The sequence below is a fragment of the Lagopus leucura genome, unplaced genomic scaffold, assembly GCF_019238085.1.
Source record: "Lagopus leucura isolate 7727_CA_CO unplaced genomic scaffold, USGS_WTPT01 Super-Scaffold_100157, whole genome shotgun sequence".
NCBI lineage: Eukaryota > Metazoa > Chordata > Aves > Galliformes > Phasianidae > Lagopus > Lagopus leucura.
The window spans coordinates 26,611,931-26,627,448 of record NW_024962334.1 but is presented as its reverse complement, the minus strand read 5'-3'; the positions used below and the strand labels follow the sequence as shown (position 1 = coordinate 26,627,448).

The 15,518-nt window shown below is 45.0% G+C and overlaps 1 protein-coding gene across 1 annotated transcript; it reads left to right on the top strand.

Moving 5' to 3' along the window:
• The first annotated feature begins 844 nt into the window (after positions 1-844).
• Positions 845-15,121, top strand: C1GALT1 (core 1 synthase, glycoprotein-N-acetylgalactosamine 3-beta-galactosyltransferase 1). Its single transcript, XM_042889043.1, has 4 exons — positions 845-888; positions 7,303-7,542; positions 9,013-9,680; positions 11,127-15,121. Exons 2-4 carry the CDS (start codon positions 7,320-7,322, stop codon positions 11,334-11,336), a joined length of 1,101 nt encoding a protein of 366 aa, XP_042744977.1. The 5' UTR covers positions 845-888; positions 7,303-7,319; the 3' UTR covers positions 11,337-15,121.
• Positions 15,122-15,518: the final 397 nt, after the last annotated feature.

The following is a 15,518-nucleotide window of genomic DNA, read 5'->3' as shown; positions in this document are numbered from 1 at the left end:
ACACAACGACCTGCAGGAGGGCAAAGCCGCAGTTCGAGCTGAACCCCACTGACGGGAGCTGCACCCGCACTCTTTGCAGCACTATAATCCCTATCTACAGAACCCCATTAACTTCCTGCTACCTGTCAAACGCTTCCTTGGTCACACTGCAACGCCAACCACCTAAATCCGCAGTTCGTCAACATACTTAACCGCATTTTCCCAGGAAAGATATCCAGAACGCAACGTCACCGGCGCTGGGAAGGCAGGCGGCGTTTGCACTGGGCGATAAGGAGCGATTGCGGAGTGCTCGGTCTCCTAGCAACCGTGCAGCCGCCTCATGGCAATTCGGCAGCGCGGAGGCTCCGGGCCGGCGGCACCGTGGAGGCGAGGGGCTGCGAGCGGCGGTAGGAAGGTAAGCGGACCACGAAGGACCGCGCTGTCGGGGGGGACGTGCGCGGAGGGAAGCATGCTTAAGAACTCGCGAGCGCTGCGGGGAGCGGACGCCCTCAGCTGCCTCGCCGCTCTCCCAGCACGACGCGTGGCTCGTCCCGCACAGCCGCCGACGCAGCGAGGGTGCCCCGCAGCGCCGGGAGCAGCCGGACGGAACGGCCGTGGCAGCACCGGGGGCGCGCGTCATGGCGCCCCCCACAGACGGCGGCCATCGGCGGATAGAATCCGCCAGGGATTAAATGCGCGTGCCCCGGATGGCCACGCCCTCCCCGGTGCTCGCCGCCCAATCAGCGCACGGCGGGGCGTGGCGGGCCCCGCCCTCGGCGGGATGCGCGGCGCGGGGTGACGCGCAGGGCGGAGGGATGGTGGCGGCGCGGCCGTGTGCGCGGCGCGCGGCCAACGGCTGCTTGGGGGTCGCGCGGCGGAGCGCGCGCCGGGTCCCCGCCGGCCGCTGAGGTGAGGGGAGCGTGGCGAGGGGGGGCCGAGGGCCGGCGGAGCGCAGCGAGGGGGCAGCGTCGGGCCGCGTGGGAAGGAAGACGCCGGGAGGGGCCGCCCGGGGGAGCACCGGCCGCGGGGACGGCGGGCGTCCGCCGGGAGCGGAGGGGCCCCGCGGGCGGAGAGGAGACGCTCGGCAGGCCGCGCTCGGCGGCGGCCGCGCGGAGGGGAGGTACGGCGGCGAGACGGGGCCCGGGGCCGGCCTGCGGGGCGCGGCGCGGCCGGGGGCTGACCTGTTGCTGCGGGGGCTGCCGGAGCCGGCGGCCCTTCGTGCCGCGTGTGCGGCTGCGGCCGGTTCCGTGCCGCCGTGAGCCGCCTGCAGCGGGCACCGCTACGCCTGACTGTGGGAGCGGCCGAGCGGTTCCGGCCGGGAAGGGACCTCTCCTAAGAAGTGCTTACGCCGGTAGAATGTTAAACGATGGTTTTGAAAGCGGAGAACGTCATCTGCGCTTGGCTGACAGGGAAGCTGCCCGGCCCTCGGTGCAGCATTTGTGGATGTACAGCTTCGTGCCAGGAGCGCCGATGTGTGCGCAGAGCTTCTAGAAACAGCGGTTCCTACTGAGCAGAAAGCCTTCACTGGCATGTGCAGCTAACTGTGCTTTCTGTGCTTTGCCTCTAAGTACCTTGTTGCATCACTTGACTGTTCCAGGCACAGTGTAAAAGCCATCGATTCCATTGCCAATGGTGCAGCCCGCAGAGGACACTGGAGGTTGGACTCAGTGCTCCTTCCAACGCAGGATATGCTGTGATTCTCTGGCCTGTGCCTTCTGCTTCGTGCTGGGGCCTCGCTGCTTCCTGCTCTCTCCATCAGTAAAGGGACGCAGGGAAGAGTCAGCTGTGTGTGTACCATGTTTTACATGATTAATTTGTGAAATCTTGAGCAAAAGAGGATGGAGCGATAGTGGGATGAAAGGTGCAAGAGTTCTGGATCTCTGCTGTTTTCTGCATAACGTATTCTCTAAGTTTCAAAACCACGGATTGATTTTTGACTGTTGAACGTGTTTCCTCTTGAAACAACATTAGATGGTTTTATGGTCTGCGTTTAATTCAAAGTGTTAATTATAAGGTGTTCATCATAAGCAGCTAGCAGAGTGAGGGCAATATTTCAGGCTGTGGTAAGAGGCTCATCACCAGGAATGCAAAGGAGTGCAGAGGCACGACAGTAGTGGTGGTGGAACCATGGGGGAACCATGAATCTCATTAGAGGAATTAGAGATTAGTGTTTGTGTCCTGTCACAGGACAGCCATCGGCCCCATTGCCCAGGGTGTGACACACAGCATGTCAACAGGCTTTCTGGAACAGCTTACAGGGTTGAGAGGGGTAACTGCCAGCAGAGCATGGGTCGTCTTATGGGATGCAGGAGAGGAGCATCTTGTGATTGTATAGAGCTTCTTACAGATGCTTAAGGGAGTGACCAGAGGAGGGGAGCAAGGTGGTTTGCAGAGCAACAATTATGGGAAAATAGATGGAAAAGAGGATAAAAAGGCCCAGTCAAGTGCAAACAAACACTGGTCAGCATGTTTGTCTGGTTGTATCCTATGCTGAATTTCTGCAGCCTGTTCCTTTTTGTCATTAAGCTCCATATATAACTGTTCTCCTGGAAGAGAGGACTCTGTATTCATATGTGCATATTGAAGTCTCAGTGCCAGCAACAGGAATGATACTGTAAGCTGTAGGGACCTCTGTGACTGATGAGAGAAAGAGAGAGTCTAGGTGCCACCAGCTGGGTTGGTGACCTGGAGAGAGCAGAGCACGTGTGTTGGCAGGTCTGCCACTGTATGGTTGCTCGTGAGCATTGGGCTGGGCTGGCTGGTGAGTAGGACAGCGGGCCTGGGGCCAAGTATGAGTGCAACTGGGTGTGGGCACAGTGCTAGTGAGATGAGGGGATATTTGAGCTGGCAGTGAGAGAGATCAGAAGAGAATATGAGGTTTGAAAATTGTTTTAGAGGCCCATTGGTGTACATGTGTGAGAGAGGTGACCGGATACAAAGGCTGTCTGGGTACTGGATAGGTGGAGCATCTGGGGCCGTTCAGTGAGGAATCTGTGGTGCACCCATGGGGAGTTGGCACTGTGAATCATGATGAGATCTGAACCAGGAATGGGAGGGGGTCTGTGGGGAGACCAGCAGTTCCTGGTTAGATCGAGTCCCTGTAGAGATCCGCGTTGTGCATATGCTCGTATTTCACACTAACAGACCTTTGTCTTGGCCAGGGAACAGCGTGAGGTGTTGTGCATGTGTGCTGTACAGCCTCAGCCTTGCTGCTGCTGGTGCCTGGGACAAGAAGCTGCAGCAGCCTCGGGCTGGCAAAGTGCAGGGTTTTGCATTTGGGCCGGAAGAACCCCAGGCACCTGTACAGGCTGGGAGGAGTGGTCCTTGAGAGCAGCTCGGCAGAGAAGGACCTGGGGGTCCTGATGGACGAGAGACTGAATATGAGCCAGCAGTGCGCTCTGGCAGCTCGAAAGGCAAATGGGATCCTGGGCTCCATCAGGAGAGGGGTGGCCAGCAGGGACAGGGAGGTGATTGTCCCTCTCTACTCGGCTCTTGTGAGGCCCCATCTGGAATACTGTGTCCAGGTGTGGAGCCCTCAGTACAAGAAAGACATTGAGATTTTGGAAAGGGTCCAGAGGAGGGCAACTAAGATGATCAGGGGGCTGGAGCACCTCCCCTATGGGGACAGGCTGAGGGAGTTGGGCTTGTTCAGCCTGGAGAAGAGAAGGCTGCGGGGTGACCTCATTGCAGCCTATCAATACCTGAAGGGAACCTGCACCCAGGAGGGGAGTAAACTCTTCAAAAGGGCTGATAACAGCAGGACTAGGGGAAATGGTTTTAAGTTGAAGGAGGGAAGATTTAGGTTGGATATTAGGGGGAAGTTCTTTACTAGGAGAGTGGTTAGGCCCTGGAACGGGCTGCCCAGGGAGGTTGTGGATGCCCCGTCCTTGGACGTGTTTAAGGCCAGGTTGGACGGGGTCCTGGGCAACCTGATCTGAATGTGTATGTTTGGTGGCCCTGCTAGGCAGGGGGGTTGGAACTACATGATCCTTGGGGTCCCTTCCAACCCGGGTGATTCTGTGATTCTGTGATCTGTGGCGTGACCGGCAGCACCCAGCAGGTGAAAGTTACTGCAAGTTGAGGATGCAGGAATCTTTGGTTCTCAAAACATAAATTTGAAGCCAAACCAATGACTGCTAAGTTGTCATAGAGTTTTAAAACACTTGTTGTTTTGGCTGATGTGAATAAGGCTACTTACATGAGTGTGTAAGTAGATAAAGAGATTTATTTAAGCTGTCATGATGTAGTAATGGAGCACAAGTGTAAGCTTATCGTTACAGGGCTTTTTTCCTTTCCTTTTAAATTGTGTCTCTTTTTGAAGTCAAAAGAAGTGAAGATAGGAGTAGGAATAAAAATGGGAATCTTTTAGTGTCCTGTGTTCTGCACTTGCCTTTTCCTTCTACTTGTATCTCACCCCTGAATAAATCCCTTTTTGGAAAAGAGTGGTAACAAGGAAGTGGGAGTGGAAGTGTTTGTCATCATAAGAACTGCTGTGGCTTTCAGTAACTGCTGCTGGCAAGTTAAAAGGCACCGCATGTGTCAAATAGCAACATACTGTTAAAAAACAGAAGTACTGTCCTGTGTGCTGCTGGAGTTCATGAGCATATGGGGATGTATGTGTGTATGTCCAGTTTGTTGATATGAAATGAAGTCGTGAGCAGATTATTTCCAATTGAAAACTGTATAATAATAATGGTAGTATTGAACAGCGAAACAACTTTTTTTCTAGTAGAAACTGCTGCAGCTACTTTGTGTGCATCCATGGGTTGTTTTTCCTCCTTTTAAATATGCTGAAGGAAGGCATTGTGTTATCCTGGCACTCTCCCTTTGCTCATTTCCAGTTCTGAGCTGACCTTTGTGGTGATACGTGGGACAAGTTAAAGCACAAAAAGATATCTTTAGTGCAGTGAGTGCTTTTCAGAGTCACTGGCTGCTTGTGCGTCTGGGCTTTCCCTTAAATTGTGGCCAGGGTAGGGTTGGGCACCTCATTTAAGTTTTTGGGTTTTCTGTCCAAGTTTATGGCATATAAGACACAGAAATAAAGCTAGGCACATTACATATGACAATATATGATTAAAAACTGTATGTTGTGCTTGTTCATATTAAAGAATTACAACTCCTTTACAGCCTGGTACAGCCTTTTGACCTCTTAGTTTTTCTTCCGTGCTTTAAGTTGCGTTTCCAGTTCTGTTTCATTTTCCTGGCAGTGTGGAAAGGAGGCTTTGTCGCATGCTGCAGCTTCTCCCCTCTCAGCTGAGCCAGGTGGCTTCTGGAGGCCCCAGCCCCATGGCTACACCTGCCTTCTGTCCTCTCTGCTTTTTGATCCAAGGACGTCAAAGGGGCAGGAAGCCGGTGTTTGGAGTGGGTGTTGCTGCGTGGTGATTCATGCAGCTTGCTTGGGGCTGGCACTTTGCAAAAGGCTCTTCATAGCCAGCAAGGGAGGTGGATGCGGGCTGGATGGGTTGTGCTGGTGGCGGCGGATCTTGGATGCTGATCTCTAGAAGGCATTCAGCCTTTGATGAAGATTGATACCTTTGCTTAGAAGCAGCTGTGTGCGTGGGGCCTTGATGAGACGTGGCAGCATCAGCTTATGATTTGTGGTCATCGTGATGTTTTTCTTTACTGATGTTTGCTGTTGTAATGACATAGATCAAATACATTACAGACAGCAGAATACCAACTTGAAATATCATTTTTGCTGTAACACTGACAAGTATCCAACAAGCTTTTTAGAGGAATGTCCCACCTTAATAATGTGCAGAACAGAGGTGTCATTTTGGGACTGACCTACTGTGTTAGAAAAGCAACAGCTGGAGGTGAATTCAAAGCAACATCATTAGCATGGCATAAGGATGTTAAGAGAAGATACCCTTGTAGCCAGGTTCACCGCAGTGTCATGGAGCACTGCAACATTTCTGTTCCCTAACAGTTTCTCTCTTTACTGCTGTCTGTTTGCCTCAGACACACCTTTGCAGTCTGGGCGCTGTGCATTCTGAGATCTCTTGCCCAAGCTCTTCTGTACACCAGTGTTGGTTTTTCCTTCTGCTCTGTAGAGATGTTGATGTCACAGGGAGGCTGAAGGGTTTTGCAATAGAACGTCTGAGCGCTTGCTTCCGCCTGCCTTATCCCTGGTGGCAGCTGGTTGTGTAGGAAGTACTGCTCATTTTGAAGTCAGTCCTCTTGCTCTGTGCATTCTCTAACCTTTTTTTTGGCTCCCAACTAACTAAATGGGGTTCTGCCTCATGATGTGAAGAATGATGCTAATGGAGGGAATGCCAACAGCTCGTTTGTAAGGTTGGCTTGACTCCGGTATGTGTTTAACTGTCTGTGTTTCTGTGGCTTAGTCATGAATTATTTGAACACATCTCAACTCCTTTCAAATCTCTCAGGCCTCCATGGCCTGGAGTTGGTCCACAGGTGCTTAATAGATGTAAATTCACCATTGTTTTAGATGTATAAAGCTCATTTTACATAGATGTAGGTCTTTCTTTAAAGTTCTTACAATGCTAAGCCAAGTCCTTTTCTTTTTGAGCAGCACAGGTGTGGCCAAAGATTAGGTTTACATGACTGGAATACATGTTTTTTGACATGTAGGAGTGGCTTTGAGGCTGACGTGCTTTGTTCTCCTCTTCTTCCAAATGCCTTCTAAAAGGGAGTGTTTCTTTACTGAAATTCTGATGTTCTCTCACTTTTCTTCTGGAAGTCTGTCCTCAGTACTTCTAAAAGTGAAAGGAAGATGCCCTACTTTGAGATCAGAGTAGATTGACTTGTATAAGTCTTGAATGTCTGCTTGTATTTGGCATCTGTTTAAGAATTCCTATGATATTCCAACTGCTGGAGTTCATCTCTTGCCCGCACAGTGTCTCAACCTGTACGTTGCCTTGGATCATCTCTTAGTTTTGTAAGACAGGCATTACCTTTTTAAGCACAGTTTTCTTAAGGCCAAGAGAAGTGAACATGTATTACCATTTTATATTTAAGATATTGCACTTTAAAGTATTCTTGTATAAATGTTCTATCAGTATGGTTAAAGAAGTGCTTTCTGTGTGCACAGGCACTCTTGTGTATTCAGCTTGTCCTTTATAATTGTAAGCTAAGTAGTACACAGTCGGGTTTGGCCCTAAATATGTCTGTACATTTTCTGTAGCCAGTTGCATTGCTTCTGTACTTAAACTCCCATGCAAGCACAGGGGTTCTGGATCAGAGTTAGATTTGAGGTTTCTTCTTTAAGGTGTTTTGTCCTTGATTTCTTGTTGTATGTTAGATTTGAGTTATGTGTTAAGCTGCTTTACCCTTAATGTATTTTCCACTTGTTTTTGACAGCGTGTTACCTTCAGGAAATGGCCTCTTCTAAGTCTTTGATGAACCTTCTGACCTTCAGTTTTGGATCTGCAATAGGATTTTTTCTATGCTATCTCCTGTTTAGCATGATACTAGAAGAACAGGTTGAGATCCAACCTCGTATTCTTCACAATGATCCACATGGTCAACACTCAGAAGATACTGATAACAATCAGCTGCAAGGACAAATGAATTTCAATGCGGACTCTGGACAGCATAGAGGTATTTTGTTACACCTGATTTATTATATAATAAGTACCCTTTCATGCACCACAAACTGCCAAGTATTTGTATGAATCGTTTTCTTTCTGTTTGCCAGTGTTCAGGTTACATCTAAGTAACTTTGTTCTCTTGAGGTCTACTGCAAGGTGATTTTCTTTGCTTACATCACATTCGTGATTTTTGCATTTTCCCTTTGGAACCTTTGCTAGGCAGATATATTTGTTAGCATTGAAGATGAGATTGAATTGTTTGTCAGCTTTAAGGAGATAGTTCTGGACCATTTCTAACATCTGATCTAATTCTCAGATAACCCTAAAAGGAAGAAGATAGGATGGGTGCCTCACTGGGCCCTCTTTGCCTTCCTGATCCACAATCCACAAGACTAATTGCTGTTCTCAGCTAGAAACAGAGAAAGTCTGTTGCACTTTGATTTTTCTTTTTTAAGAAGGCACACCCTTCTGATATTTCAGGCACACTTTTATATTTGATCCATCTTATCATGAGTTCATTCTCAGTCCTAAATACAGAGAGTATCTGAACTGGGGCAGTTTAGATAAGAAAAATTGCCTGCACTATAATGCATTTATTTCACAAGGCATTAATAAGTAATTTATAATCTAAAGGTACTTAAACTGCAAGCTTTGTAAGTGAAGTTGTGAGTGTTTTGCTTGTAGTTGTAGAAAAATGTTGCAAAGAAAACTGTTTTTGATAAGGTTAAACAGTAATATTTTAGGACCAGTGGTACAAATCTCACCAACCATGGAATGTTCTTTTACATGAGTTAACATCACTGTATGTGTCAAGTGAAAGTTTCTTTGAGGGGAAACAAATGCTTTGGCACCTTGGAAAATGTTATATTCCACATCTGTTGTTTGGCACATTAATACTGGGTTCATTCTATCTTAATACCACTGATAATTTACAAGTAAGATTTAACTTGATTTTATAATAAATTTTTCTGCCCTACCATCTGCATTTCCCTTCAGAAACAGATTGGTATGTTAGAATTGTTTATTAGGTTTTGTTAGTTAACAAAAAGTGATATAACAAAGATAAGAAGTTCTTAGATCTTTTTTTTTTTTCAGTTGCTGTGTACTTTCTGAATGGTATAAATATATATTTTTAACTGGAATTAATCTTGTAATGCCACAAAGAGGATGGCTTCTCACGGTTTTTATGTGTTAAACCGTTCTAAAGTCGCAATGAAAAGATACCCATTTTGATCCAGCTCTTATGCTTCCCTTTATCCTGTGAAGTCAAAGTAACTTTGAGAATTTTAGTGTCTTGGTTTGGGGAGTTTGTTTATTTTCTTCTGAAACTTAACATTAATTTCATTTGAAAACAAAGACCTCCTGTCCTTCTGCACGTATTTCCTGAATTAGAAGCAGAGTGTCTGGGGAGGGCTTGCTCTCCTGTATGTATCAGTGCTCAGCCAAATCTGATGTTTGGGAATTTTCCTCTCTTTTTCAGATGAGAATAAAAATGTTGCAGATGGACTCTATCAGAAGGTGAAAATACTTTGTTGGGTCATGACTGGACCTCAAAATCTGGAGAAGAAAGCCAGACATGTTAAAGCCACCTGGGCCCAACGTTGCAATAAAATACTTTTTATGAGCTCTGAGGAAAATAAAGACTTCCCAACAGTGGGCCTAGAAACCAAAGAAGGCAGGGACCAACTTTACTGGAAGACTATAAAAGCTTTTCAGTATGTTTATGACCATTATTTTGATGATGCTGATTGGTTCATGAAAGCGGATGATGATACGTATGTTATATTGGACAATTTAAGGTGGCTTCTTTCAAAGTACAGTCCTGAACAGCCGATATACTTTGGAAGAAGGTTTAAGCCTTATGTGAAACAGGGCTACATGAGTGGAGGAGCGGGGTATGTTCTGAGCAAAGAAGCTCTGAAAAGATTTGTGACTGCTTTTAAAACCAACAAATGCTCTCATAGTTCCTCTATTGAAGACTTAGCACTTGGAAAGTGCATGGAGATCATTAATGTAGAAGCAGGAGATTCCAGGGATACAAGTGGTAGGGAAACATTTCATCCCTTTGTTCCAGAACATCTCTTAATCAGAGGATACCTACCAAAAACATTCTGGTACTGGAATTACAATTATTACCCTGCTGTAGAGGTAAGTCTTTTGGAATGTGGCATATGTTCCATGACGTACGTCTTACTGTGATACAGTGTTTGAGTTGACAGTTGAATGGCAGCTAAATGTATTTTAGAAAGGAAAATTTTGTTGTGACGTTGTTGGATACACCTGTGTTAAATACCATAGTCATCAGCTAAAACTGATGCTAAGAGATAAATGTTCTGGAGGAGCTACTCAATCTTGAATTGCTATTACTGTTTTCCTGTGTTTGGTGGACAGCAAGAAATGATGAAATCTTCTTAAGAGAACTTGTCTGGTGTCAGCACTACTACGTTCCTTGCAAAGTTACCTGCAAAGTTCCTGTTCTGTTTTGTACCCTTGTATCTCAGACTGCTGTGCAATAGGAAGCGAGTCCTGTGAGGTTCATTACAAAGCAGTGTTTTAAAAAATAATGATTGTTTCTTAGGTTTTCATCATCAGCCAGTACCCCCAGCTACTCAATCTTTTTGTCCCTCACCTTATATTAGTAATGGATGTTGCCTTGACCCAGGTGCAAGACCTTGCACTTGGATTTGTTGAACCTCATGATGTTCAGCTGGGCCCACTGCTCAGCCTGTCTAGATCCCTCTGGATGGCACCCCATTCCTCAGGTGTGTTGACCTCACCCCACAGCTGGAGTGGGGTGATTTGCTTGAGTGTGCACTCGACCCCACTGTTGATGTCACTGTTGAAGACATTAAAGAGTATCAACCCCAGCACTGATCCACGAGGACACCTAATTTTGGCTGACTTCTCTTAAATTAAGTTTCCAACTTGAGTATTTGTTTTGCTCAGCCATTTTTCATTTAGATTTTTGCATATCTTTGTATATCATATACTCAGTCACAGGATTGCAGGGCGTTGTCCTGAGATCAGCACTAATAAGGAGTTTCCAAGTCTGAAAATGCCTAAATAAAAGGCAGTGTCTCTGCAAGCTGCTTGCTGCTGCCTGATTCATTTTTATGAAGTATGTAAAATGATGATGTTTGATGCCCCGTCCCTGGAGGTGTTCAAGGCCAGGCTGGATGGGGCTTTGGGCAGCCTGGTGTAGTATTAAATGTGGAGGTTGGTGGCCCTGCTTGTGGCAGGGGGGTTGGAGATTCATGATCCTTGAGGTCCCTTCCAATCTGGGCCATTCTGTGATTCTGTAAAAGCAAAAAATGCCCTCTGGCATTAAGTGCAGGCAGCAAGTTTCTTCACTGGCTTGATTACAGAGGCCAGAGACTATCTATCCATTTCTGTCTTATGAAAGATGCTTTGGCAAATCTGCCTGATTGATCCAATTTGCTTGCCTAATGCTAAGCTTCGAAATAAATACATGAATGACGAAAGGGATTTTTTCCCAGGAAGTCAAATGTGTGTTTGAATTCTTCCTCCAGTATCTTTAATCCGTGGCATGCTCTGGAATTCTTGCTGATGATTTTGACTTGTTTTGTATTTTAGGGCCCTGGATGCTGCTCTGACCTTGCGGTTTCATTTCACTATGTTGATTCCATGACTATGTATCACTTGGAGTACTTGGTTTACCATCTCCGTCCATATGGGTATTCGTATCGGTACAATCCTGATTCGGCAAAGAGCCCGGGGGAGCAGAACAAAAATGAAGCACTAGAGGATAATCCAAAGCTAAAGCAAAAGACTTCTGAGAATTAATTGGACTTTGAAGGAAACTGAAAGAAGGCAGTACGGTGATTAAGAGTCTTCTCAAACTCCTGCATGAAGCTTGTGGACTAGGATTATCCATTGCGATTCTTACGTTGGCAGTACTACCAGTCAGTGCCTGTGCACAAAAGAGTCCAGCGTAGGCTCTGGCTGATTGGGATAGTGTGACATTGCAGCCCTACTCACAAAGATATTGGGCCCTAGAGCTGTGGAACAGGAGGAGGTTCTGGTACGCTGGTTCCTAGAAGAACTCAGATTTAAAAGCATAGTGGACAGATTCAAAGATAATCTTACAGTGTTTCTTTTTTTCCCTTCCAATTGTTCTGTTATGTGAGTTCTTATACTAGAAATCTGATGTAACGGGAATGCTTTCATGATGGTTTTCTCCAGTATTTTCAGTATTCTGAAGTTACTGCGCGCATGTTGCCCTATAAGGAAATAAGAAGGGTAAAAAATAGAGCCTCAAATCTGCTTTGCCTTAATGACAGACTGGTTGGTAAGAACAGAGACACACCTCAGTGATTAATGTCTGAATTATTTCAGAAATTAAATTCACTGCTAGGAATTATTTACAGTTTTTTACTGTAAATCTTTATTGTACAGAACAACATGAAGTTAGATCACTACTGTCTTAGGGAGAAATCCAGGGATAGTTATTATTGTTCAGATTACTGAGGTGATGTGAGGAGACTATGTTTGTCCGTGGCTTTTTTTAATTTTATTTTAATCAAGTTGCCATTTGGCTAAATAAATTCATCTCAGAACTTGTGAGCTAAAGATGCTTTTTCATATGAAAGCTCTTCTCCCCCATTACATTTTCTCTGTAAAACAGAACGGATAGTATGTTAGCCAAGTTGCGGTGGCATGTAATAATTTGGATTCAGCCAGTGTTAATTAGTTCATTGCTATTCAGTTTCCCCATTTCTGTACTTTGAGATTGTGACATTACCTTATTCACAGGATTTTACAGGTACAAACACATGCTGTTTTAAAACAGGAACAAAGCTCATTTGTCTGCTTGGCTTAGAGAACTTCATTTCCCTTTTCTGAACTCCTCCTCCATTCTTAAAGTTTCTTGTTACTTTTTTCAGAACGAAGTGATAGATGATTGCTGTGTCACTCTTGTGAAGCTGAAGTATTTGGTTATTCAGGTAACCCAGCCTGAATGCAGGTATCTTTCAAGTGCATTAATCTCTCCACTACTTTATGAGCATCTCTGCCTCGTAAGTGAAAACACTTTCTTGATGTGGAACAAAACGGTTTTAATTACCGAAGAGTTTTCAGAAGTCAAGTCTGTGTTTTACATACACAACACAAAACTCTGTGGTTTTCACTTCTTCGAATTCAGTTAATAGAGCAGTTCAGGGGATGGGGTTAAGCCTGACATGCCTTTATTCCACACTTGAACAAAATTTCTTTTTAGCATTTTTCACCTTCATCATATTGATGAATTTGGACATAACCTGATTACCTCCAGTCACTGCTTTGGAAAGGGCACATACCGATAGCAGGCAGCCTTATTTACTGCTGCTGTCCTTCAGGTTCCTGGAGAGGATGTTAGCATAAAGTACTGGAATTTGTGTTTTCCAAAGATAGTTCTCGCACAGATTGGGGTTCTGTCTGTGGTCCAGTAGTGAGGTTGTGATTGCTTTTCTGATCATTACTCTGCAGCATAATGGCAATTACTGAAATATATGGAATTGAAATACTGTTTGTCATGTCTCTGCCTGAATATAGGCTAGGTTTGTATGTTAAACCTGTTGATCTTTCATGAGGAAGATTCTGTGAAATACTGAAAGAGATGAGCTTTATTTTATGTTAACTGACTTAGAAGATCATAACCGTATTTGTTTAGAAAAAGGAAAAGGCCTCCAGTTTGCTGTAGTCAGAGGGGTGCTGTAGTGCTGTAGTCAGAGAGAGAATGCCTGATAGCTTCTTTTAGTTGGATGCTTCCTTCTGTCAGCTAAACGTTTATCCCGCATGCCATGCGAACACTAAGATTGTGAAATCCATATGCTGTTGATAACTCTGGTGGCATTGTTCAAACCTGCAATTAGAGGTTCTGGAATACATCAGGAAACTGTAGAATGAAATCAAGATCCCAGCGTTAATCTCTTTGCCTTTCCTCTGGGGCAGTTCTGATGGTTGCCTGTTCCCCAGCTGTGGTTGGTGGGCTTAGCAGAGCAGGGCAGGGCCTCGGGTGGAATGGGGAAATAAAGAAGTGAGCAGCACATATCTGCAAGGCCGAGAACTTACTGCTCATGACAAGTAGGCGGCCTATCTGGAGAAGTAAGAGCAGCCTTCTCTTCCAGTGCTCATTCTTGCTTTGTTTTAAAGTGTTCTGCTCCCACACCTCTGGTATTATTTCTTTTGCCTTTCTGGCAATGCTGCAAAGAAATCCAAATTTTTTTTTCCTGTCAGTATCCAAATAGGCTTGAAAAAATATGGATTTAACATTCTAATAGAAGGCTGTTGCTCTCTGCTAAATTGCAATGTAGCAATGAGCCTATACCTCCTGAAATGGGCAGTTTGCATCTCATTCTTCACCAGCTGAAGCGGACGAGATTGGAATTTGAGCAATTAGTGTAATTTTCACATGCCATCATACAGAACCATTAACAGTTTATTATTTCACTCTCAGGTCTTCGTGCTTTGACAAAGTATTGAGTATTTCTGTAGCCCCAGCAGGCTTCTTCATGGGAGGATTCAGAAGCACAGAGTCTCTTTGGCTCTTTAGATTATTGCATGCTCTCTCTCTCTCTTGCTCTCAGATCTCTTAATCAAAATTAGAAACTTCCATTGGTATGGTTGGTTGTAATTAAAATGGTGCATCTAACATTTATGAACTAGTTTTCTTGGAATTAGGAAGCAGCAGGCTTTTCTTAAACAGTTGTTTGCCCCTGGATATGGGAATGTTCCTTAGCATAAGACAGTAACGTATTAACCTTGCAGTGTGTTTTAGCTCAGAAGAAATGAGAGTGCCAAGCAAAGTTCCTAATTGGAGGACAGTGTTAAATTTGGCTTGCAGAAAAAAAACAAATTTAATCTTTAACTTTGAGTTCATTTGTGCAGCCTGTGTTGGACTTAGTGAAGGGGTTAGACTGTGTGCTGTTAGCACAGTGTCTCATCTTGTGGGAGGTCTCTTCCCAATGTCTTTTGCCTGTAAGGACACTGTCTTTGTTTTGCTCTGATGGGGTTATGTATTAAAATCACTTTTTCTTTACATATGACTGTTCTGTTTCCAGAGTGTGCATTTCAGTGAGTATCTGGCACACCTGTAGTGCACAGTTTGCCATCCGAGAAGGGCTTTTATCTTCGTATGACTAAGAAAGATGTGGGTTATTTCTCTGATGTCCTGCTGCTGCTGCTAATAGTGCACAGGCAGATGGACATAGACCTTTCAGTGTGGCACAACGTGGGAAGGCTGCTTTGTCCTTTGTCCTTTTTCTGACAAGAAAAACTTCTGTGAGATTCCAAAGGTGTAATTTGTTTTAGTTTACCATACTGTATTTAAAATACTCCAGAAATGTTGTTAATGCTCTTAAAAAATAAAATGAATATTGCTGCTGGACAGTATATTCCACTAAAAACCTGTGAATGTTTCATTTTGCAGTTATAGGCTGTTGTGTCCCTACTGACGGGTGTAAATTGGTGACTTGTCTGGACTGATCACCGTAAGATTTGTTTCTGAAATACCTTCTTTGAAGTGCCTTTGACCAATTTTTAGCATCAAAATTAAGTTCAGAATTGAATAAATGAAATAAGTTATCTCCATACACTGTGTGTCTGTCTTCATTTGCCCGCCCTATATACCAGTAGTGTGGCAGCACAGTGGAGTGCAATAAGAATATTCTCTTTCCTTGTGTGTTCGTTAGTTTTGGTGGTTGCAGGAAAGGTGGAAAGCTTGCTGAGTTCTCTGTTCTGCATGCTACTAGCAAGTAGCAAGCTACATAGAAAACTTTATGTAAAGAAAATGTTAAATTAATTACAGGTGCTAGCACCAGATCCACATAGCCAGACTGCTGTTCCTTCATCGTGCTGATTTTCACTGTCTCCATGTTATTATAGCATCCTGAGTGAACTGACTGTAGCTGATGCTCAGAGATAAAGCAACATTGTTCCAAATGCACCACATTTGACAGGAAATACCACTTATAGACAGCTTTGCAGGCT

Coding starts and splice junctions, on each gene's coding strand:
- C1GALT1 (XM_042889043.1), top strand. CDS start 7,320: ATGGCCTCTTCTAAGTCTTTGATGAACCTTCTGACCTTCAGTTTTGGA. Junction 7,543..9,012: donor GGACTCTGGACAGCATAGAG/GTATTTTGTTAC, acceptor TCTCTTTTTCAG/ATGAGAATAAAAATGTTGCA. Junction 9,681..11,126: donor ATTATTACCCTGCTGTAGAG/GTAAGTCTTTTG, acceptor TTTGTATTTTAG/GGCCCTGGATGCTGCTCTGA.